At 41.9% G+C, this 26,570-nt stretch overlaps 1 protein-coding gene across 2 annotated transcripts in view; it reads right to left on the reverse strand.

Annotated features, from left to right (window-relative positions):
* Window positions 1-5,118: 5,118 nt before the first annotated feature.
* Window positions 5,119-26,570, reverse strand: part of SLIT3 (slit guidance ligand 3) — a 798,441-nt gene continuing 776,989 nt past the window's right edge. For both annotated transcript variants that reach the window (XM_037906776.2, XM_043553076.1), the window contains 4 exons: window positions 12,694-12,848; window positions 11,153-11,438; window positions 8,377-8,585; window positions 5,119-6,771 (listed from right to left, as the gene is read on the reverse strand). In XM_037906776.2, the coding sequence (XP_037762704.1) occupies window positions 6,533-6,771; window positions 8,377-8,585; window positions 11,153-11,438; window positions 12,694-12,848 (889 nt within the window). In that variant the 3' untranslated portion in view covers window positions 5,119-6,532. The remainder of the gene's footprint in view (window positions 6,772-8,376; window positions 8,586-11,152; window positions 11,439-12,693; window positions 12,849-26,570) is intronic.

Consider the following 26,570-nt stretch of genomic DNA (forward strand, 5'->3'; position numbering starts at 1 on the left):
GACCTCTGCAAAAGTGGTAAATTGTAGGCTAGATTGGTACAGTTTAATGAAGCAGTGTACTCAAAATCCATACCCACTGATATGTGTAAGTGCTATGGAGCCTAGCTGATTTAGTCATGCATAAAGTAGTGGGAAGGAAGCAGGTGTCAACTCACAGTGTTGAGGTTAAAATTTGAATAAAATTGGGTCATGAAGTTATAGCTTCATATATTTTAGGGACCATTGTGGTCATCACGTCTGAGCTCTTGCATAAAACAGGCCATAGGACATCACTGAATTCATTCCTTAGCCTACGCATACTGGTGACATATGCTGAGTAATACATTCAACATCCTTTCCCGCGATTCAGCTACCTTTAGTTGTAACACTTTTATAATATTCTATCAAATCAAAAGTTTTTTCACAATATTACAAGTAAATAAAGTAAGCAATAAACATTAAATTTTACTTTTAAATTGCAGAGGGCACATTGGGCTAGTATGTTTCACCCTGGGTAGTTGGCTTAATCCTCAGGTTTGTTAAGTGTTGGCGAATAAAATATAAAGTTGCAGGGGTTGTAAATTTTTCCCAAGTGCTGTTGGGACAACTAAGAAAAATGATCAAAAGGTGATGGTTAGGATTGGGGTTATGTTAGCCAGTGAGCAACGATTGTCAATAAGCATATTATTTCTAATGTCAGCTAATAAAAGTCACACAACCCTAGTCTGACATGCTATGAAATGGAAGTGGAAAAGCTAGTTTAAAAAGAATATCCAAGCGATTTATAGACCATCTGTCCCCTCTCTCTAGGTACTTTACTGTGTAGTATTCGGTTCTTGTGGATCAGGGGCTGAGAAAAAAGGGTATTCCTCAAAGACACAACCATTCAAGGTCATTGAGCTAAATATTTTAGGTGCCACAGTCTCCTAATCCTTCCATAACTCTGACACCTTACTTATTTGGTTTGTTGTAGCACGACTGTGCTAAACACTATAAAACATTACCCCCCCCGCACCCGCACCCGCACCCACACACAACCCCTCTAAACAGTTTCTGCCACAAAGAGTTTACAATCTATGGTCACTAGCAATATTTAGCAACAACTGTTTAGCAGCAAATTTAAAATAGGTGATTAATGTACATTGGGGTTTTGAGGGGGGCCATGTTACTCCCTTGACGGCAACCCGTTTTGAGGACTCAACTTACATTAATAAGTGTTGTTGTGGTCCGTAAATGCTCAGCGCCATCCATGGGTGGATGGGTGGTTGTGCTCATGCCCACTATATTCTTTGCATGCTCTAACCACTAGAGGAAGGCAAAGCCTCTTCTTGCAATTTTTTACATGATTACTACAATGAGAAAATGTGCAGGACAGTAGAAACTGGGAGATGCAGGCCAGATTCTGTGGAAGAGGCTCTCCTTGGAGTTGCCCCCTAATCATTCTATGTGATGTAGGGGTTCCATGGAAAAAGTAGTACATCTGTAAGCAAACATTGGATCAGGATCTGCGAATGGGTGGTAATATTTTACTATGTTCTTAATGTGTTGTACAGCACCCTGGGCACACGTGTGTGTGGGGGGGAGGGAGAGGAACTATAAAAATGATTGGTTAGCTGCATTTGTTCACTCAGGGTTTGTAGGGCTCGTATGACGTTCTGTATTCTGAATGTGTTTTAAGTTTCACAGCAGAACTCTGCTGTCTTACAACACCACTTGCTTGATGTGTGTGAATGGTCTGTGCCTTCTGCTACAGCAATAACAGTACTTATTTTTGTTAGCAGGCAGCCAAGAACAGATGACTTAAGCCACACTGCTTGCCTAGCATGGCTGTTTTCTTAAATGCGCGCTTTCAGTGCTGGTCTTTTAACCCACTTCTTTTGGGCTCATCTGTGCTGTTGCTTTGACTTCAAGACTGGGAAGTAGGGTTAACAAAAGAATACTGGGATGTCAGTGTCTAGGACAGACTGATCAGAAAACGGGAGAGAATGTCCCCTAGATAACACCACAAAAGTGTTTCAAAATAATCAGCTTTCGAAAGCTCTGATTGACAGATTTGGGTTCTTTTGACCTTGCCCTGTCTTGGTTGATCTCACTGGCTTTCCTACCCTGTGTTATCATAAACACCACATTATGGTTCAACCAGTTTCTATTTCAATCATATCTCTCATTGTTTGGAAAATCCTGAAGATTATTTGATGATTTAGGGCCACTTTGTACTCTCTGCAATCACAGGCTACAGGGATCCAGAGGATTCCAACCTTGGGTGGTCCAGGTGTGAGCAGTGCCACCTCCATAGCAACATATCCCTGCCTTCCTTCCCCACCACAGAAGGGTCTTAGTGGGAGTCAGGGTCTGTGTGGAGAGGGCATGGGGCCAAGGAGACATCACTCACTGTCATCTCATAGACTTTTCATGGGTAATCTTACACTGCTCCACTTTTTCCCTCTGTACCACTGAACTCCCTCTTCGCTGGTGAATCCTGTCAGCAAAGGCTCATACTGACAGGGTGCTGGAAGGAGCAGAGGTGCAGAGACTGTGCCAGGGTGACTTCATGTCTCTGGATTCATGAAAACCTCTAGCAGCTGCTGGTTTTTGTGGCAGACCCTCTGTGCACAAGGGTGGGGAGAAGGGGCAATTTTGAGTAAGTCCTGTGAGTGCTACCATAATGTAAATGTTACTACTATGGCTTCTTCAGTGGGGCAAATGCAGCCCCTTTATGCCCAAAGAAAGAATGTGATGGAAACTCCAAGAGGAAAAATTTTTCCAGACCTTCTTTGCATTGGAGTTGCCCGTACAGGAAGTTATGTTGTCACTGTGACCAAAGTTGTGTATGTTCTCATTGCAATACTTTGGCTACCTCACTGGTACAAGAGACGTGAAGTGGCCAGACGATGATACCCAACATACACAGTTGAAAGAAATAATCTGCATCACACCACAGGATATGTTATAATCTTCCATAACCCAACACTTTATTTAAAAATTACATCACAATGAGAGTCTGTTAATAAAATACACTAATTCACACCAGTCTGCATTGCCTTCTTACTTGGTTTTTTCTTTTTTTTAGGGTTAGCATCTTTCTTCACTTTATTAAAAACTTGATATTTTTTAACATTAACTACTGCATTGTACCTACAGTAGCTGATATCTACCGTAACAGGCAGGTTACAGAGGAAACTTACACAGCTAATTAACACTTCAGTTAAACTGATATTTTTGGCACCATTAAGTTTTTTTAATTAAACCAAGCAAACTACTTCCATATTAAGCCAGTAAAATCACTGATCTGAAACATGGCAGTGATTGTCACGCAACTGCTGTCTAGAAATGTGTAAAAAATGCTTCTTTTGGTTTAAAAAATAGGAATTCTGAGTTATTTGTATGTCACAGCACTTGACTGTGATTACAGAACAGGGCCAGCCCCATTGCACTGTAGCTATTATCATTTTGCTGTGAAGTTTTGGTTAACACGTCAATCTGGGATTCATTTAAGCGGCCGTTGATGGCTTTTTTGCCTTTGGTAACAGTCACAATTTAAAAACCTGTCAGAAGATTGGGGTGGGGGAAAGAAGGAAACATTATTTTCTCTCAGTCATGCTGCTGTTTGGATGAAACCATTGGCTACAATTTCAGTTAAGTTTTCAGGGAAGGCAATGCCACACAATGTTTTGGCGGTTTACTGGCAGCCAATTATCCATCTTACTAATGAGACTTTAAAACATTAAGAGTGCGGAAGAAGTGCGATTCACTGGTCAAGTCTTAATTTCTCTTCCCTGAAATGATGGCTAACTGCATCTATGAAAATGCACTGAGAAAGAATGTATCAATAATAGTAGATTTGTACCAGGGCCATGTTTATACAAGCATGTGCAGTTAGATGCTTTTGCAAATTTTTAGAATCTACAGATTGGGGGGCAGGGAGGATTTTGTTTTTTTAAACTTTATAAACTCCAGCTGCTTCTAGCGTCACATATTATCACTCAAAATGAAATGAAACCTATGCTATATATAACTGTTTTTTTTCTGGCTCCTGAACTGTACTATTTCAATCAAGTTTTGGCACATTAACTCGTGATTGTTTTATGTTTCACTGATTGCAGGCTCTATTGTACTAGTATTTATTCTGAAAGACTTCTATTGTATCACTTACTTCCCTCCTGCCCAAATTACTCTGGGAAACAAAAAGGAATGCTGACTACACTGTTATGAATAAAAAGGGTTTTAGTTAGAATAAAGCCTATAAGCATCTTAGGGCTGCTGGTTCCAAAAAAGGACAAAGATTTACATTGTAACTGCGATAGTGTCTGTTTTTTTTTCCTGAGGGGAATGTAAATTTGTACTGGCTATGACAGGAATCTGTTTCATGCTCTTTTTTTTTTTTTTTTTTTTTTTTAAAAAAAGCCTCATTCAGGCAAAAGCACTAATTTACTTTTTTTTTTTTTAATAAAACTGATGAGCTCTCTTTCTGCCCCTGCTCTTAAAGGGCCTGATCTTTTCCATTGACTTCAATGGGCATTGGGTCAGGCCAAAACTGCAGGGCATAAGCTGTGTCTTAGCTGTTTCTCACAAACATACTCATTGAAGAAAGGACCACTGTACTCAGTACCCTTACAGGGAGAAAGAGAAATTACTTGAGGAAACAATGGAACAGTAATTGACAGGAATTAATTCATGGTAATAGAACACTTCAAGGCTTGTGTAATGTAATCAATGTCCCTAACAGGTAACCCTGGCAAAACCCCCAACACACTAAGGGTAAAAATATCACCTCTCAGATTCACACTGAGAATTTGTCATCTACACCAGTGGTTCTCCAAGCTGGTCCGTCACTTGTTCAGAGAAAGCCCCTGGCGCGCCGGACCGGTTTGTTTACCTGCCGCATCTGCAGGTTCGGCGAATCGCGGCTCCCACTGGCTGCAGTTTGCTCCTCCAGGCCCATGGGGGCTGCGGGAAGGGCGGCCAGTATGTCCCTTGGCCCATGCCGCTTCTTGCAGCCCCCATTGGCCTGGAGTGGCGAATCGCGGCCAGTGGGAGCAGCGATCGGCCAAACCTGTGGACGCGGCAGGTAAACAAACCGGTCCGGCACGCCAGGGGCTTTCCCTGAACAAGCGGCGGACCGTTTTTCAGAACCACTGATCTACACGGATCTCTGCTGCATACTCAGAGTTCATTCTGCACGCATGGCTCCTGTTAAAGTCAACGGGAATCCTGCGGGAGGAACAAATGCAGAATATACAACAGTGCAAGTGAAAACATTTTTAACGTGGATTAGTCAATCTATATAGTGAAAAGTGAGAGCAAAACTATATGGAGATATCAAGAGTCTCCTTAAGAACAGATGAAATCTCTGTTAAGGTGGGACAGACAGCAGACCTATAGGAATTCCACATGCATATTGTGCAACTTACACTAATTTGAGAAGTAGCAGGTGGAGAAGCAGCATGTTGGCCATTTACCATAGAGTGTGCATTAATAGGCAACTGTGGCAAGGAGTAAAATTTTGGCTGAAGTAAATGAAAGTAGGAATAAAGTACAATATATTAGCAAGGTAAATTCTGGTTCTTGGGATATTTTCACTCTCTTTTAAAATGGATTTATACATGAACTTTGAAAGCTGCAGTGTCTAGGTTTGCCAAACTTCATTGTAGTGTATTCCCCACATTTCATATACAAAAAAGAACTCAAGGCTGAGAGCAGTGAGGCATAAACCTGGGAAATAACACAGGAAGTGTAAGTTGAAATAGTTAGTATGTTGCTTAATTGGAGTCACTTAGCACTTATTTTTGCCTTTTTGGACAAAAACTTCCCAAAATGTGTTTCCCACATTCTCTCCCCCACTTCCTTTTGGATAGAGTTGTCTGTGCTATAGAGATACCGTCGCTCAAGTATATACTGGGAAAACAGATAAAAATATAAAATACAAAACAAAAATGCATTACACTATTATAATATTTGAGTAATGGAGTCAATGTCAGACCGATGCACTTTTTGGGGAACTGATTCAAGAGTATCAAGCTGAGCCACTGTACAGAAACCAAACACAAACTAGCATTGTTAGGCAAGGGTAAGAATTGAGAGGGAGACATTTTCAGGGTGCACAGATAGAAGAGATGGCAGTCAGATGTGAGAATGTGCTTTCCTGTTGTACCCACCAGAACCTCAGAAAATATTTTTTTCAGTCTGTATCTATCGTTTTGTGGCAGGTCCTTGAAATATCTTCACATTTGGCCATCGTGCATGCTTATAAACTTACCCCATTTCTCCTTTTGTTAGGCTATGATTTCTTTATTTTTAAAAAACATTTTAAATTTTTTTAACAACTGTTAAAAAAGTTTTATGGTAAAAATAACTCACTATATGATACATATACCCGAAATGGTGTGATACTTTATATAATAAAAGATGAAAATATTCACTTTCCATAATAAAAATAAGTTCTATTTTTTGTTTATTTTACAATATACTTAATATTCTTTTCTTCTTCTTCTTCTTTTTCTTCACGCTGAAAGTAAATAGGTCCGATTAAAGTGGCAAGAGACTGGAGAATGCCTTATAAGCATTTTGAGCAGCCGCATTCCACATGCCTCTCCAGTTCTTCCATGAAGGAGGATCCATCCACACACTGAAAGATGTATTTCCGCCTTTTGCTCCGGAGGGGAACGCAACACTGCCCATTACTGCAACTGCCACGACATTCCATCTGGGGAACTTTGGAGGCAGTGACACACGAGCTGTAGCCATGCTGCTTATGGATCACTTCTCGGACAATCTCCCCCTGGCAAAGATTCTCTGTTAAGACAACGGAGAGTGCAGAGATAGGTTTGTAGAAGATTATAATTTAGAGATGCTCCCTCATAAGGGACAGTATTATGAACATAGGATTTTGGAGATGTGCCCTAAAGGCATGGCTGCGCACAGCAGTTCACCAGAGACGCTCCCCAGTTGTGTTATTAAAGTTTTATTCCTTTCTCATTCACTGGCTTGTTACTTAATGAACCCCAAGATCGTTAGAGAGAGGAAGGATGGGGAAGGTGATAATTATCTTGTAACCCCCTCCCTACCAAACAGCCCTGTGCATGTACTGACATTTATTTTATTAAAGACAAACAACAGTGCACTGGGTCTCCATTCTCCACTGCTTTGTACCAGGTGTAAAATGCTATCAGGACAGACTAGAACTCTCTTTGTGCAGGTATATATTTATACAAGGCCATGTAGAATCAGGCCTGTTGCCTTCAACAGAACTGGAGATGCTTAAACAAACCATAGTTATTTAAGCTTCCAGAACCCTTTAAAGTATATATTATCCCCATATTAGATGGAAAATGGAAAAAATATATTAATAGTAAGACCATTATTCACCATGGGAATGGTTTAATGGCATGAGACTCACATTTGAAACACTTAAGTTCCCGAGAGCCACAGGTACAAATCTCGGTAAGGCTGATCTGTCCTTACATCCTTTCAGATGAGATATATGGAGTTCCATACAGCTTACTCTGTGTAGGTCTTTAGAGGAGGCTCTCAAACCCAACATTCAGCCTACTTGTATGAACTTTAATAATCTGGGGTTTGCCCAAGTATACTTGGCAACATTTCCTGTCCTAACCTATTGTGCAGTCACTGTGCAGCAGTCAGATTCATGGAATTGGCAAAGACTGTGATCCTTTCAGATGAAAGCTGCTACCTAAATAAAACATGATGGGCCAAACTGTTGCTTTTGCAGGGGAACAAAGGAAGGACTAGAAGACGGAGTTATAACTTTCTTAGTTTCTAATAGGCCATTTCATTTGGGGGCAAAACAGGTGTGGAACAGACAGGGGGCTTGGCCTCCCCAAAAGACCAATAGGAATATAGGAAAAGCTAAGAATTCTCCATGAGATTCCATTTCAAACTTGTACAGCTCAGGAGAGGGAAGGAATGAGGGCAACTCACATTAATCATCCTACACAGCATGGTTCCTAAAGGAGCAGTGCTTCCTGGGAATTCTGCCTTTGCCTTTCTGAACTTCCCCATCGGGGATGTGTTTGTGTTCTGGGGGGAATTTTCATCCCTAATAATGCAGTGAGGACAATCCTTATAGTGTATGAAGGGAAAGATGCCACAGAAAAGCACCCACATCCCAAGCCTTCTCCACTCAGACGTCCCACTCAGAAACCACAGAGCTACAAACCTCCAGGATTCAGGAGGAACAGAGCTATTACCATAGATCTAACTTTTCCATGTGTTCAGACATCTTCTGGCCAGCTCTTGTGTGGTTTCCCTCTCCTCCTCCTTCAATAGCTCTGAAGGGGCCATTGTCCCATTAATAAGAGTTAAATGGAGGAAGAGTGAAGACAAATGTGAATAGAAATGACAGCAAAGCAGCATCCCAGGCACTGTAGCCAGGCATACCTTTGTCGCAGTGTTCTCCGCTATAGTTAGGGTCACATTCGCAGTATGGCTCCCCATGTTCTGAAATTTTACACTGCCCATGGTTGCATTTCATAATTCTGCAGGGGTTTGAGGAGTCATTCTTCCTGTCGCAGTATATGCCCATATAACCCTCTGAGCACTTACATGTGTAAGCAAAGTTGACAGCCATGCATTTACCATGGATACACCTGAGAAAGAAGAAAAGTTTAGAGCTGGCTTATGCTTGTGGGGTTTGAATTAGGGCAGGAAGAGACCTCAAATTTTCCAGGAATGTTTACTTTGGATGTGTTAGCTCCCATTCAATTTCTGGCCAATATTCTAAAGTGAAGAAGTTCAGTGCCAGGCATGCTGGCAGAAACTGCAAGTGAATATTAGATAATATTCACAGAAAGCAAATTCTGAACTTAGTGATCATGAAATGTTCTCATGGGAAACCTGAGAAAGGGTTAGGCTCATTCAATCACAGATCAAACAATACAATTTATCCAAACAAAATAGCTCAGATTCAGAGTATCAATACTTGAAAGAAATTGCTTGTGAACAATCCACATGTCAAAGCGTACTTGGAAAAATTATTCTACAGATTACATCACATGATGAATAAATGCGAGGAAAATGGTTATCTGTCTGTGGAATTTGTGGACAAAAAAGAAGCTAAATTACTCCAAAAAACTTGACTCAGTTCTAGTTTAATGGTTTCATGATTCAAGAGTCCTGCAGTGGGATTTGGTATTTCTGGAGAGGTGGTGCATGATAAGGAAGTGCAATAGATCCCTCTATTCAGTGGGTAGATGAAGACTCAGATTGTGGAAGCAGGAGATGAAAGGGGGCATCTTTATGCGGGGAGATGCCATCCAGCATACAAACATCTCATAGATACAAAGCTCTCGCTTACATAAACTTTTCCCCGTTTGTTATTTTTACTCCTGGAATTTTAAATTATTTCCCATTTAAAAAAAAAAGTTTATTTTAACCCTTGCCAGTTTCATATGTGTGCAAAATAGGCAAAAATAAAAAACAAGAAATAATAAAAGCAACAATGAGGTCAGGATACAGAAAAAAAGGGTAATTAAGTGGAGTCACATTATTTAAAAAAAGGCAACACTAAACTAATTGCTGCTCCTCGATCACTAACCCTTGTTACTCCGCCCCCACCCCCGTCTCCTCCGTATTATCACATCTCCACTTAGATTGTACACTCTTTAGTGTACTTGCGGCACCTTAGAGACTAACCAATTTATTTGAGCATAAGCTTTCGTGAGCTACAGCTCACTTCATCGGATGCATCCGATGAAGTGAGCTGTAGCTCACGAAAGCTTATGCTCAAATAAATTGGTTAGTCTCTAAGGTGCCACAAGTACTCCTTTTCTTTTTGCGAATACAGACTAACACGGCTGTTACTCTGAAATCACTCTTTAGTGTGGAGATCATGTCTCTGTCTGTATGGCACCTACCACTCTTTTGGACACCCAGGGTGAAACAAACCTTCACCATTTAAACAACTGCAAGTCCCTCTTTCTTTCCTTGCCCAGCCATCCTGGCTATTTGCTGATTTTGAAAACTCAGGGGACTGCTTGTGCATCCTCATTGGTGAAATACAATTACAAAAGGCTAGTTTAAATAAAAATAAAATCAATATTTCAGCATTGTTTAGGGTTAGGGTCATGTATCCAGATCTGTCTCTTATTTTACTCTACCTAGTTTTACTAAGGCTTACAACTTAAAGGGTTTCAATCCTGTGAGGTGCTAGGCATACTCAGATCTCCAGCATTGAGGGAGCTCAATACCTGCAGGATTGTGCCCAGAAGCTAGTTTAAAATGGTTGCTGTGCCAAGTGAAATTCCTGTTCACTGCAGTCAGTCACACAGATAATTACAGATTGGGTCACTCTGCCTGTCAAAACCATGTGTTTGCAATATCCCTTTCCCACAGATTCTCCAACAGCTTACCATGGGAGTAGCTTCTAACACAAAAGTATTTCCATCTGTTTGAGATAAGACACAGGGCTACATAGACCATTGGTCTGTGCTAGTTTGTCTATTTGTGTTCCTGTCAGGAAATTAATGTATCTATCCAGTACTCTGACATGAATGTGCACTTTGTTTCTTTGAATTATAAATACTTCACACATAAGCCCGTTCCCTGAGACTATACACTATTCCTTACTCTATTGCTGTTCCTCAGATGTTCTACTCCAAAGGGAACTCTTAAGGACAGCTGAGTTTTGGGGGATTCTGAACGAGTTTAAGTTGGAATACATAGTTCTAAGAACAACATTTATGGCCTTTGGAGAGTTAGACTCTGAACATCATGTCCAGCACATGCTGTAATGGGCACTTTCTTTTGGATGTGGATGCATCAAAAAAATGTGCACCATCCCCCTACAGAAAACTCATCCCTGGGTAACGATATGCAATCAGTGGATCAAATGCAATGTGTGTGATTGATGTGGGGTTTATGTATGCAATGTGGGGCTGTGTATTTTGGCAGGCACATCCACTGCTGAAAATGTAGCTCTTGATATAAATGCCTCAACTTCCCCTGAACTGGAGAACAGATCTATGGCCTGCCTGCATTCTAAACAAGAAGTGGTTGATGTAAATTTTCAGAGGTAAAGAGGCCTCAGAACTCCTAATGGCTTCAGTGGGAGTTGTGGGTATTCAGCACCTCTGAAAATGAAGCCTGGCTCTGCAAGATAAAAAGTTAAATGTCAGTTCATTGAAGAGAGCATTCCCATCAGCACCAATGACCTTACTTGTTACTAAGGCAGGGGTCTCCAATTTCCTGGTCACACAGTGGGCCTGTCCAGCCTGGGTGACACTCACAGATAACGCTTGTCTTCTCTATGGACCGGCAGATGCCATGCTTGCAGATGTTACAGGATTTGCAGCCAGGAAGGACTCCTAATGACTGCTGGGGTAGATCCTTAAAGTCCTGCAGCTCGTTATTAATGCGGACATCATGGATACATCCATGAAAGCCGTTTGACATCCTATCTGTGCCTTGGCGCAATGAAGATAGCCCAGTAGACGTTGGGATCCCTTCAGATAAAACAAAATATAAAGATTATCTTGCATTCACAATAATACTGGAATAAATTATAATGGCTAGCATCTTCCCTTTGAGCATCCCAAAGCCCTGCATAAACACTAATCTAGACAGGCATAAAATAGCTATTCATATTGGATGGGACACTGTGATTAACACTTGGGACATTTAGTGAGTATAACTGGGCACATCCTTGGTTTTACATTGCACTTAAAACATGATCCTTATAGAATCTTCATGGAAGTAACATCACATTAGTCCTTTGAATTTATAAAGCTCTCAGTCAAATGTTTACATTTTCAATTATAAAAGGACAGAATTTCGCAATATGTCTAGAGAGGAGCGATGTTTAGCAGAGCTATGTTAGGAAGACATTGAGCTTGCAAAAGGAAGTAGTCAGAAGCCAAGACTACTTTAATGCTCCCCCATTATATGCTTATGCATTACAAAAGTCTAATTACACGATCTTTTTATGCTTATTTCCATAGGATATACTATTTATGTTGGGTGGTTCAGGGGAGATGGTCTCCTAGGACATACTATTTATGTTGGGTGGTTCAGGGGAGATGGTCTCATAGGACATACTATTTATGTTGGGTGGTTCAGGGGAGATGTTCTCATAGCTCTGTTGCCAGATCATCTCTGCTGCATGAGGCTCTTTAATCTCTGACATTCTTAATATGAGCCAATTGTTAAGGTTCAGCTCTGGCCAAAACAAGATTATCCAGTTTTCAGATTTGTGAGGATAATAATTCAGCGGCCATGTAGAAAAGGGATTATTAAAAGGGATTATTCACAAAAGGCCTGATCCAGCACACAGTGAAGCCAAAGGGAATTTTTATCATCAGCTTCAATGGTTTTTGGATCAGGCCCAATGGCCCTTAGGGATCTATTATAAACCTGCAGCCATTTGTGCTTGGTTTTAATCTAGCTAATTTGGAAAAACCATGGCTGAGGAGGAGATGCTCCCTATCCAATCCAAGTTCTGCCATCCCTATCATTGCAATATCTCCATGCATCCCTTCATGGCTTCACAGACTGTTGAATTAACGGGGCTATTAACATCTCGTCAGACCATAACACTGGAATGTCTTATTTTTTAAATCTCTTAATGTCTTTATTCCAGGCAAATCATTTTCATAGCAGTAACATGATCTGCTGGGAGATGCCAGCTGTATTATTAGCTGAAGAAACTTTTGGAAAATTGTCAAGGACTCAGCTATTCTTGCGAAGAGTGACTGAACATACCTCCAATGTAGAGCGGGGTGTTGATGCTGACTGTGGGTTGTTTCTGCAGTTTGCCAAGACTCTTGGGGGTTCCTTTATCCACAACCAAGTTCAGTGTTTGGTTCAGCATAACCAATTCCACACTGTGAAACTGCCCATCATTTATTGTTTCCACACTAAAGGAGAAAACAAAGAAGGAAGAGAATCAGAAGGAGCTTAGCTGTGACTTTCTTGCTTCTGTTACAGGCAATCACCCACTTCTATCCTTGGAAAGAAAATGGCATACTGTTGGCTGCTTTGTGATCAGTTATCTTTTTTATAATAAGCACTTTGCTAAGGGTAAAGAACTTAAAAGGTGCAATTTCAGACCTGTGTCAACTCTCATGTAATCAATACATAAACAGATTCAACTCTTAAGACACTTGTTAGTTATTGGGGAGGTTGGGAAGATTAGAAACAATTTGTGGGAATAATCAATTAACATGACATGAAAATGAACTCCATATTTGTTGTTCTACACCTACAGATATTTTTATATGCGAATAGAGTTTCAAATAAGTTAGGCACACAATCTCTCCAATAATTGCACATGCTAAATGTCAGTTTGGATCACTTGTACAACACACAAAATTACCTGTTCTTCACATGCAGTCAGAGTAATTACACAGAAATTAGGAGCACAATTGTGCACCTAAGCTTTTCTGAACTCTAGCCCACTCGATACATTGGAATAAATTTAATCCTTAGAGCAACTTAAACTCTCAGCCCTGTAAATTGCACACTGCAGTGCCATGAAACAATATGGAAATTTCATTCTACTCCAAAGTGCAGAGAAAAGAGAGGGAGGTAGGAGAGGGATGCAATGGATACACAAGGGATTAACTGCTCTTTGACAAATGAGTGGGTTTTTCAAAGTGCACTCATAGTGATGGAAGTCAACAGATTTTTCCACTGATGCAAATTTAACGAAACATTATAGTCTCTCTTCATTGTACACATGTGAACTTTAATACATAATGAGATACTAATAGCAATGGCTACAGCAGGTGTTGAATAATGTGCTACGTAAGCTACCCAGGCACTCAGCTTTGCCAATGAATATCATTCTTGACCTGCTGCAAGCCCTGTCCAGTGCCAGGCCTCTCCTGAATAGATTCCCCAGTTGTGTGGTGGTTCTGCCAGGAAAGCATGGGGGCAAAAAGATGTTGTGTGGAAAAGAAGAATTCCAAGATGTTGCTTAGTCTAGAAAACTAATTTGGAGTTGCTGGACAAAACATGGTGACAGATGAATAGAAGTCCATCAACTCATTTATTCTCAGTCAACTGGAACATATGCCCAGCTTCATATAGCTGATTAAGTTAAAAGTATTTAGGGGCCAACCCTGAGTCACTGATGTCTATGGAAATTTTGGCCTTTAAGACGAGACATTTAGAAACAAGATACCCAAAGGCAGGGGTGAAAGTAAGTCGAGTGACTTACCGGTACGCTGGGGCCAGCTCTGGCCCCTGGAATGGGCGGGGCTTAGGGCAGAAGGGGCAGGCTGAGGGGGTCAGAGCCAGCCCCAGCCCACCCTGTAAGGTAAGTGCCCCCCATCTTTCTCCTCCTCCCCCACCTCTCCGGGGTAGCAGCAGCAGCCCAGGACTCCGGGGGCTATTTAAAGGGCCCGAGGCTCCCCTGGTTCTACTGCCTCGGTCCTTTAATTAGCCACCGGACCCCTGGGGAAGCGGCGGGACTCCGGCGGCTATTTAAAGGACCGGGGCGGCAGAGGCAGCTGGAGCCCCCGCTACCCCAGGGCTTTGGGGGCTATTTAAAGGGCCTGTGGCTCCCCTGCTTCTACTGCCCCGGTCCTTTAAATAGCCCCCGGAGCCCTGGAGTAGCGGCGGCGGGGCTCCAGTGGCTATTTAAAGGGCCGGGGCGGTAGAAGCAGGGGAGCCCCGGGCCCTTTAAATAGCCACCGGAGTCCCGCAGCCGCTACCCCAGGGCTCCAGCAGCGGGGCTCTGGAGGCAATTTAAAGGGCCTGGGGCTCCAGTCATTGCTGGGAGCCCCAAGCCCTTCAAATTGACCCCTGGGGAAGCCGGGCTGCCCCAGTACGGTGCACTGGCTCTTGCCGGTATGCCGTACCGGGGTGTACCGGCTTACTTTCACCTCTGCCCAAAGGAGGAAATGACCAAAATTGACTTGTTCATGGAATAGTTACAATTCTACAACCACTACAATAGACCTGGTACAACTGATCATATGCAAGCAGGATTAGGCAGAAGCCACCAATATGGAGACTTCTGAAGAACACCAGGGCGCCCAGAGAAGTGGCATTGCTGACTCAGTAGGTAACACTCTGAGAAAGGACTGAACCAATGCCCCAACACAGTGTTGGAGGTCTTGTACTGGGAAGGCCTTCCGGATGAAAGAGGACATGAGCACTTGTGGTTTTTAAAGGTCATGTGAAATTTTATGGAAGTATGAGGTGCTTAAATACTATGGCACCATATAAGAAACCAGATAGACATACAGTAGATTCCTGTTAAAATGTTGTAAAAGTACTTCTTCTGCAGAACAATTCCCACAGAAATGATGCTTATGGAACTTTGTGAACTTGCATTTCCAGTGAGTCCTTGCTGTTCATTCTTAGGATGGAGAGAGGACTCTGGGGAGGCAGGTATTGGTAGTTTGCACTTGGTGCTGCTGTAGTTCTCTCTGAGACCTAGAAGTGTTCCTTAGACAAAAGAGACCTCACACCACACAGAGGGCTAAAACTTATTTAGCTGCATTCCTGAAAGATTTGATAGAACAGATTAAACCAGTTTCCTGGACAAATTCCATCTGGTCATATTTTACCAATTGAAATTCCCTCTGCAGTGTCAGTTGGACAGAGTGGTGTTGACATATTGCTATAAACTGCTGCTTAGATGTTCTTGTGTGCTATCTAATATCTGCCAAATTCCACCGAGGAGATGGCTGTGTTTCAGTGGTGGATTAAATGACCCCTATATATCCCATAACAACCTCACAGGAGTATTCTGAGGCTTAATTCATATTTATAAGCATTTTGAGATTCTCAGAGCAAAGATGTTATACAAATGCAAAGGCATATTTTTAATTGTTAAGCTCTGTAGATAAGTCAATGAGAAAGGAAGAAGAATAGGCAAAAATATTTGCTCTGAAGCATGTGCGTTGAGGAGCAAGGATGAATAGCTGTTTAACAAGCAACCCCTGTCCTAGTAGGATTGATCTCTGAAGATGAAACAAGACCACATTCTTATCTGAAGAAGCCCAAGCTGCGACTATGTGGCAGAGGACAACATTATCACATTTGGCAGTGCTAGTTCTTATTTGGGCCAGGACTTCACAGACATTAATCATTAACTCCTCCACAGCATACGGTTTTCCAGATTAGATCTTAAGTGCTTTGATTAACAGGCAAATGGAGGCCCATGTGTCCCGTTGATGGCGTCTAAGCTTCAACTCCTAATTCTTCACTATTTTTAGTGTACTCAGAGCTAACATTTTAATTCCAGTGGGGAACTAGAGGTAGGGAGGGCTTCTCTGGTGCCATTCTGAAGCTGTAAGTGGTTGTTGTCAAATTCTAACCTTTCTCCTTTAACCCACGAAAGAAAAATATTTCACTCCCAAACTTTGCGAAACAGAAAATCATTTGTTGCCCTAGCCAACCATTTCAGTTTTATGAAGCTGAAAAAGTCAAAACAACCCGAGCACACATTTTCTTTTAAAATAAATGCTCATACTCAAGGAAGGGGCCAAATGCTAACACCCAAAGGAAAAGGGGCTCTGAGAAAACTGAGATAGTGGATAAATCAAAGCATTTGTTGTTGTTGCTGTTGACAGAAGAGACTTTTAAAAAGCTTTAGATTCCGAGAGAGAGAGACACAGAGTAAGGGTGAGGGGGAAGTGCTACGTGAATTCTTCCTTACAGCTTAGTGTGCCATTCGGCCTCTAGGAGACTCAGCAATCGTCTGAGACAGTTGGAGACAGTGGCTTGGCGAGAGATAAAGGGAAGAAAGCCACAGATGCTGAACAGTGCATTGTAACTGGGCTCAGCACAAACTTGCTGTGCTCTACTTTTTTCAAGGGGCTTCTTCCCGACCCGGCTCTCTGTGAGGTTTTTATTAAAATGCTAATTGAATTCTTTTTGGTGATCCGGTGGTTTTACAGCTTATCCACCTGAAACAGCCCTCAGTATATAACTACCTATCTGAGTCAGGGATTTGTTGCCTTTTATTGGTATTTTCATTCTACAAAGCTACAGTGCCAGAGGCACTTTAGCTTTTAAACCTGCCATGTTGACACTGGCAATGATGCGACAAACATGAGCGGTGGTGTTAAGATAGAAACAGTAAGATGTAACCATTTTATGCATCTGCAATGCCCAGAGGCAAGAACTCAGAAAAGGCAGCTATGTTCACTGTGACAGGTTTCAGAGTGGTAGCCGTGTTAGTCTGTATCAGCAAAAACAACGAGGAGTCCTTGTGGCACCTTAGAGAGTAAGAAATTTATTTGGGCATAAGCTTCCATGGGCTAGAACCCAGAACCCACTTCATCAGATGTACATCTGATGAAGTGGGTTCTAGCCCATGGAAGCTTATGCCCAAATAAATCTGTTAGTCCCTAAGGTGCCACAAGGACTCCTCGTTGTTTATGTTCACTGTGATGCACAATGTACTCTAAAAGTCTACCACTAGATGGAGATGCAACATCACAGAAAGGATTGTCAAGTTTGAGAAAACATTCATGGATATTATTCTTCCAAATCCTCACTCCACACCAGAATGTTAACAGCTTGATACACAAATGAATATTGCATTAGGTTATAAAGTCAGGATACACAGCTACAAAAATTAAAACATTAGAGGATGGAGCTGAGGGTTTGTTTTGGCTTGTTAGAATTTATTGACTAAAAATAAGCTTTTGTAAAGTTACACACCTGCTGGCTGAGATTACACAGTTTGTCCCTTTTTGCAAATGCTTTTGTGATACGTGATTAAACCATAATCACTTATCTGAACAAATGTGGAGGGAGTTGAGTCAGGGTAAAACACGAGCTGGATCAGAACCAACTCTGGTTTTGGAGTAAAAAACCAAGTGCTAGCTCTTGAGATTTTCCAGCCGATTAAAAACCAGTCCTGAACTTTTCATCTTGAGCAGCTTCCAATGGAACAATTACAATATTGTGGGCCTTTACGATAGAATAGCCTAAGTTTATAATAGATACTTATTAAATAAAGGAAGGAAATATTTTAAATGTAAACATCTGAAGGATGAGCAAGGGTTGCCATGATTTTGATTTTACAGAACAACTTGCCCAAAAGTAAACAGTGGAAAGAGCCTACACACCAGTTTTATATCCAAAATGTGGGAATTGCTGCACCAACTGTTACAAACAGTCTGTAAAGGACCCCATGTTGGTCACTGACAGTTCACTGATTTTTACTACAGTAATTAAGATTTATACAATACCTTCACCCTGAAGCATTTTACAAACGTTACATGGAGGAACCATTTCACCTACCATCTAAATGCAGCCATTTCTAGCTCTTTGCCCATAGGCATATCAAGCAACAGAGTAGAAGAGGAAGTGAGAAATTATCCCATTGAAACTGCAGGGGAGAATTCATTAGCCAAAGTCTTTAAATAATGTTCTGAGGACATCAGTAAGTCAGCCAGAGGTTATGGGTCTATTACAGCAGTGGGTGGGTGAGGTTCTAGATGATCACGATGGTCCCTTCTGGCTTTAAAGTCTCTGAGTCTATGAGACAGTAATGACCTAGATGCAGTCTTACTCTTGCCAAAAGTGCCATGGGAGCACTAACAGTCCAAGAGCTGTGGTTCTTGGTTTTACTAGTTTTCTTCCAACAGTGCAGTACCCTTGCACACCAGGCAGAGGCATTAGTTCAGCACTGACGTAAAGAAAAGAGTGGCACCTACAGAATCACCACCACCACTTCACCCTGCATCTAGATATTAGTGGGAGGTCTCCTCTCCAGTTACTTATTGGTCCTGGCTCTGTTTAGCTTATAAGATCTGACAAATCACATCTTCAAGTTTTATAGCTATGGATTCTGATGTTCCTTCAGATCTGCTAACTCTCCCATTTTCCTTGGAAGATTCCTGCTTTCAGGTATCCTGTCCTGGGTGCTTGTTTGGGTGCTTGAATTTTGTGGGAAACCTACTCCCACATACTCCTAGTCTCTATGGTCTCAGCAAGGTTGAACCTATGGCTGAATCAACCTGCCTGAGACCATACAGACTAGTAGAGAACCTCACCACCATTTTCCGACCTCAGAGCTATGACAATTTACTCCAGCCAAAGATCTGCCCCACAGATATGAGCAAAGCTAGGTCCAACACCAATTGCTGCATTACCTTTTGATGACTCCCCCAAGTGGATATTTTGTCCTGGATGGAAAACTGGTTGAAACGTCAGGAGTAATGGCAGTGTTCATATACATATCTGGGTATAGCACCTTTGACTCCCTCTGTATGTGAGGCTGGTGGCTTTCAGAGTGTGAATTGTGCTGATGGCAGCGATAGCATAGCAGGGCCTGGAAGTGGCCTCTACAGTCCCAGCTTGCCAGAAGTTGGTCTTGTCTGTCTGATACAGAAACCTCAGAGACAGACAGACAAAAGTGACTCCCTTTGAAAGGCCCAGGAGCCTGACTGAGGCTCTGTGGGACATTGCTAGAAGTAATCACTTATATGACGATGGTGCTCAAACCCAGGGCCCTATTGTGCTGGACACTTTACAAACAAAAGACAGCCCTGAAGAACGTACGCTCAAAACCAGAAACAGATGAAGGGGATGGGATACAACATACAAGCCAACGGAGTATGGTGAAGAATTTTGTTAGTTAAATGATAACAGGAAAATGCACTGAAATAAAAGCCATGTAAAAAGAATTTCTTCCCTTCTATATTTCCTCTCTCCCCCACACTCTGCTGTCTGAGCCCCTCACGCCCCACTCCTCAGTGGCTGTCAGAGATTGAGAAAGGAACCACCACAATTTTGTCAGCAAATAAAAATACTTTTTCAACCACACCCCAGCATTTAAGTTAATTTTGTAACAGGATTATTTAAGTGCCTTTGGCTGTAGCAGAGCAACTGATACTGTGCAGGAGATGGAATAGAGGTAAGAAATAAAAACAGCTTTTACTAAAAATACAAAACACGTAAATGAGGTAATACATAGCCACCAACGATGCAAATTAGGGTATGTATTCATTAGCAGAAGTCTCCACATTTCCAGATCTTCCATTTAAACAACTCCATGCCTCACTTAGACTACAGCACTATGCAAAAGTAAAGCTGTGAGTGACTGCGGGGGTGAAGCAATGGAAAAGGCTAAAGTGAGGGAATCGTTAAAGTGCAGAACAAAAGAAAGCAACGTGAAACCATTCTTCAATAGAATCTAATAATCTCACAGCAGAGCAAGACAAATTCTGGAAGAGGTGTGCCAAGGTGAAGAAATATCATTTGGGGTCTGCAATGAGGTATGGTGGGGCAGGAACAGGGAGCTCCATCTCTGACAGCTTTGTACCTCTGCTGAGTTTTACTTGCAGTTCTCGCCCATTCTTAATTCCAATTATAATTTAAATTAGCCCCTGAGCTAAAATAAACTTTAAAGTTCCTCACGGCAATAAAAGCAAAATGAATGAATCAGAGTAGCATTTGTAGTTCTGTCACTTGTAGTACTAACATTATCTGAAGCCAAATTAAAATTTATATTATACATGAAAATTTATGTGAATGAAACTCAGGATCAGAGAAATATAAGTGCAAAAAACCTATCAAATTACTTATAGCCAGCCCCTTGGCCAGTGCAGGATTATTCCCCACAGCATATTTTGTGTTGTTGTGTTCACTCCAGTTTGAAATGACTCTAGTGTCAAGGCTTCGAGTCAGTTCCACAGCCTATCAGATCTCACCACTGATGTCTCAGTTTCTCTTTGCTTTTTTTATCCCATTTTGCCCAGTTACAGCTCCTTGGACCACCCTAAACAATTCCCCTCTCTCCTTGGTGTTTATAACCTTCAGATGCTTACAGCTGATTATGGTATGTATCTCCCTTAATGATCATTTGGCCAAGCTGTGTGTATCCAATCTCCACTCATAATTCGATCCCGGCAGCACACCTGCCAACAATGAAAGCTATAATGCTACAAACATTTGGAGAGAAAAAACAGACTTTTTATGCTATTGCAAAATGTAATTAACATGCTCTTGACCCCCCTCTCCCAGATTATTAATACAGGAAAGATCCTCATCTGGTGTAAATTGTCCCTGCTTCCATGTCAATGGAGCTATGACGTTTTACTCCAGCCAAGGATATGCCCCACAGATGTTAGCAAGACTAGACCCAACATCAATCTCTGCATCACCCCTCAGATGCCTCCCCCAAGTGGATATTTATGTCCTGGATGGAAAACTGGTTGAAACATCAGGAGTAATGGCAGTGTTCAGATCCAAGTCAATCTGAATTTATTTTTCAAGTCAGAGATTGATCCTGGATGTTATGGCTGTCAATTAATCACAGTTAACTCACATGATTAACTCAAAAAAATTAATTGTGATTAAAAATAATAATGATAAACAATAGAATACCAATTAAAATTTATTAAATATTTGTGGATGTTTTTCTACATTTTAAATATATTTATTTCTATTACAACATAGAATACAAAGTGTAGAATGCTCACTTTATATTATTTTTATTACAAATATTTGCACTGTAAAAATGATAAACAAAAGAAATAGTATTTTTCAATTCACCTCATACAAGTACTGTAGTGCAATCTCTTTATTGTGAAAGTAGCAACTTAAAAATGTAGATTTTTTTTGCACTCAAAAACAAAACAACGTAAAACTTTAGAACCTACAAGTCCACGCAGTCCTTCTTCTTGTTCAGCCAATCGCTAAGACTAACAAGTTTGTTTACATTTACAGGAGATGCTGCTGCCTGCTTCTTATTTACAATGTCACCTGAAAGTGAGAACAGGTGTTCGCATGCCACTTTTGTAGCTGCCGTTGCAAGGTATTTATGTGCCAGATATGCTAAACATTCATGTGCCCCTTCATGCTTCGGCCCCCATTTCAGAGAATATGTTTCCATGCTGATGATGCTCGTTAAAAAATAACGTGTTAATTAAATTTGTGACTGAACTCCTTGAGGGAGAACTGTATGTCTTCAACTCTGTTTTACCTCCATTCTGCCATATATTTCATGTTCTAGCAGTCTCGGATAATGACCCAGCACATGTTCGTTTTAAGAACACTTTCACAGCAGATTTGACAAAACGCAAAGAAGATACCAATGTGAGATTTCTAAAAATAGCTACAGCACTCGACCCAAGGTTTAAGAATCAGAAGTACCTTCCAAAATCTGAGAGGCAAGAGGTGTGGAGCATGCTTTCAGAAGTCTTAAAAGAGCAACACTCAGATGTGGAAACTACAGAACCTGAACCACCAAAAAAGAAAATCAACCTTCTGCTGGTGGTATCTGACTCATATGATGAAAATGAACGTGCATTGGTCCACTCTGCTTTGGATTGTTATCGAGCAGAGCCCATCAGCACGGACACATGTCCTCTGTAATGGTGGTTGAAGTTGAAGGGACATATGAATCTTTAGCACATCTGGCACATAAATATCTTGCGACGCCAGCTACAACTGTGCCACACGAATGTCTGTTCTCACGTTCAGGTGACATTGTAAACAAGAAGCAGGCAGAATTATCTCCTGCAAATTGTAACCAAGTTTGTTTGTCTGAGCGATTGGCTGAACAAGAAGTAAGACTGAGTGGACTTATAGGCTCCAAAGTTTTACATTGTTTTATTTTACAGTGCAGTTATTTTTTGTACATAATTCTACATTGGTAAGTTCAACTTTCATGATAAAGAGATTGCACTACAGTACTTGTATGAGGTGAATTGAAAAATACTATTTCTTTTATTTTGTACAGTGTAAATACTTGTAATCAAAAATAAATATGAAGTGAGCACTATACACTTTGTATTCTGTGTTGTAATTGAAAACAATATATTTGAAAATGTAGAAAACATTCAAAAATATTTAAATAAATGGCATTCCATTATTGTTTAACAATGCAATTAATCAAGCGGTTAACCGCAATTTTAAAAATCATGCGATTAATCATGATTTATTTTTTAATCGCTTGACAGCCCTATTGGATATCAGATCATGGGGCTGTTGCTTTTCCAAGTTAATCCCATAGCACAGAACAAGCGTGTGTCAAAGTTCGGACGAATGTGTCATGATGTTGCTGTCAGCACATTGCAATGAAGTGGCTCTTTGCCTGGCAACATCATGATATCATTACTTGGGTAAAAACAGTTTCATGACATAGACTTCTATCAATCCAGAAATGATGTCAGGATTCATGAGAATCCCATATATTACCCCGAGAAAATATGGATGACTGCAGACATCAGAGAAGGACTGGCAAAGTCTGAGGGCATGTCTACACTACCCAGTAGATCGACACTACTGAAATCGATGCAGCAAGTGTCAATTTAGCGGGTCTGGTAGAAGACATGCTAAATCGATGGGAGAGCACTCTCCCATCAATTTGTGTACTCCACCTCCCCGAGAGGCGTAAGGGAAGTCGACGGGAGACGCTCTCCCATCAACACAGCATAGTGTAGCCACTGCGGTAAGTGGATCTAACTATTCACATAACTGAAGTTGTGTAAGTTAGCTTGATTTACTGCGGTAGTGAAGACCAGCCCTGAACGACTTGTAGCTCTAAGACAAGTGACTTGTAGAAGACAAGTACTGAATGCAAGGATCCTAACTGGTCAGAGAATAGAATTATTTTACATTGAGGTACCTGTATCACTCGCAAGAATGAAGCCACCAAGCAGAGGGAAAGCTTGACCTGCACATTCATGCCTCACAACAAAACATGGCTGCTAGGTTTAATTTTTAGACCAAGTGTCAAATCACCACTGAAAGCAATGTTGGCTTCAGCATTCAGTATGACAAATTCTTTGTCTCTTCTGACAAGAAAAAGTAGCAAGTATCTTCAAGGGTCCATTCTAGAATAAGGAGTGCTTAACCCCCCCCCCAACAATGGTCCTTCTTTTATGCTTCTGAAAATGTGTTGGTACACACCATTCACTAGCAGTTGCTGGTGACAGTGACTACTGCTTCTGCTGAAAGTAATTAAAAATGCTTCCAGCTTGAATGACTGGGAGCGAATGAAATTGTTCAGCTGAAATTGGAAACTAGGCACTAAGAAAGAGAACTAGTGTCTAGTTAGAAACCTGATATATGTAGACAGGAAATGAAATACCTTCCACTTTATTTTCTGGTGGCAGTGTATTCATAAGTACGTGCTTTCCCTGCCCTGAAAATAAACAAACTCCACTCCTGTTTGGAGACCTGGAGAGTAGCAAATGTCTTACCTACCTGCTAAAAAGGCAGTAGGGTGATCCTGGGAGTTATAAAGGAGCAAGCCTAACTTCTGCACCAGGTACATTTATTGAAATAACTCAACAAAGAATTCTAGAACACTCTTACGCTTTGGGCACTTTACATCAGTAGCTTCTTTGGGTGTAAACCATCTACTAGTGCAGGGGTGGGCAAACTTTTTGGCCCGAGGGCCACATTGGGGTTGCGAAACAGTATGGAGGGCCGGGTAGGGAAGGCTGTGCCTCCCCAAACAGCCTGGCACCCGCCCCTATCCGCCCCCTGACTGCCCCCCTCAGAACCCCCGACCCATCCACCCCCCCTGCTCCTTGTCCCCTGACCGCCCCCTCCCGGGACTCCCCACGGGACCCCAAACCCTATCCAACCGCCCCTGCTCCCTGTCCCCTGACTGCCCCGACCCCTATTCACACCCCTGCCCCCTGAGAGGCCCCCTGGGACTCCCGAGCCATCCATCCCCCCGCCTTCCAGGACTCCTGTCCCTAACTGCCCACCCGGGACCCCACCCCCTATCCAACCCCCCTGCTCCCTGTCCCCCCCCAAACCCTGGGACCCCACCCCCTATCCAACCCCCCATTCCCTGTCTCCTGACCGCCCCACCCCCCGAACCTCCGCCCCATCCAACCGCCCTCTGTCCCCTGACTGCCCCCCGGGACCTCCTGCCCTCCCCACCCTGTCCCCTTACCAGGCCGCTCAGAGCAGCAGGACAGACTTATTTGAAAGCCTGGGAGGTGGGCGGGTGCAAGCTGCACTGCACACGCGGTGCACTAAGGCTGCGGGGGAGGGCAGATGGTGGGGTGGGGGTCGGGGACTAGCCTCCCCAGCCGGGACCTCAGGGGCCAGGCAGGATGGTCCCGCAGGCTGGATGTGGCCCGCAGGCCATAGTTTGCCCACCCCTGTACTAGTGGGTGGAGAGCTTAGAAAGTTATTTTCCCGATAAGCAGTTTTATTCCATAATATTGCATTATGGGGGTCCTTGCACCTTCCTCTGAAGTATCTAGTATTGGCCATTGTTGACAACAGAACATTTTATTGTGGACCAATGATCTTTTAGGACATTTAGAAAACAACTGGCTTGGGTTTGCATACCTCTCTCACATATTCACTGGAAGTGGATTTCAGCATGAGACCATGGTTCCAACATGCAGAAACAGAACTACCCCGTGAAAGCTGGTCTAGTATCAGTTTGCTTTTACTTGTGCTCACTGGGTGTCAGAAAACTTTGTTCTGCTCTGTCATATTTTAAATGTTAACTTCTCATAAAGGAGGCAATGATATATTGTTGATAGACTGAATCAATTACCTGCTGGGGTGGAGGACAGTCTTATCATTTAACAATTACACCTGCTGTGGCCATGCAGTTCCTAACTGAAAACTTGCACTGAATTTATCCCAGCTCATCCCAGACACTCAATACAAGGAACAGGTGACAAGTAACCTCCAACACACCCAAATGGAATCTTTACTAGCAATTTCTGTTCACACTTAAACCTCCACAATATCAGGCAGAATGCTACAGAAATAAAAGGAAATAGTGATATCCTGATTTACAATCATTTTCTTCTCATTGGATAAGGATTTAAGGACCTGATCCTGGAAAGTAGAAACCCTGGAACTGCCACTGTAGTCAACAGAGTTACAGGTACTCAGCATCCCTCAGGATGTAACCCTACCTACCCACCATTGATTCAGCCTATTACAACATCCACCTTCCATTTGCTTTATTTATTAAGTCCCTATATACACACCACCTCTTAATTCTTCTTTTGACCAATACTGCTGAACTGATTCATGTACAATAGAAGGCCCTGGAAACCCCATTACATTTTGACTCTTGTCTGCTGCTTAGAAGCAGTTTTATTGTATGGAAGCTGCATAGGGTGTTGTAGTTTTCTCCTTTTTACAACACCATGACACAATATTGCGGAGCAATTTACAAACTAGAGTGTGCCTAATGCTAACTTACAACTTAGAATAGTGATACTGACCTTCTTTGTAATGTGTTTGGAGAGCTACTGATGTAAAGTGCTTTTTAAGAGATAGATATTGTTGTTATAAAGTCAATGGTACTGGTTTAACGGAGGTTGGAAATAAAACCTATAAAACATTAACATGGAGCATCTGGATTTGGTTTCTAGATGTTAATATTGTTTTTAGGCACTCCGTTATTGTGTGTTGAGTGCAGGACAGATAGCTAAGATGTAAAAAAACCCCAATATCATTTAAGCATATATTCTCATCCCAGATAGTTGAGGGAATGACATATAAAACATTCATTAATGCCAACAGGATTTTGCCTATATAAATCCAAATGAATCCTGAAGAATGAAACTATACCCGCAAAGCATTCAGAAGCAGACTGTTCCTGAATAACACAAAATCAAGTATTTCATTCCTAAGCCTGAATTCATCCATCCTTTGCCTTGGCTCATGCAAGA

The sequence above is a fragment of the Chelonia mydas genome, chromosome 8 (assembly GCF_015237465.2).
Source record: "Chelonia mydas isolate rCheMyd1 chromosome 8, rCheMyd1.pri.v2, whole genome shotgun sequence".
NCBI lineage: Eukaryota > Metazoa > Chordata > Testudines > Cheloniidae > Chelonia > Chelonia mydas.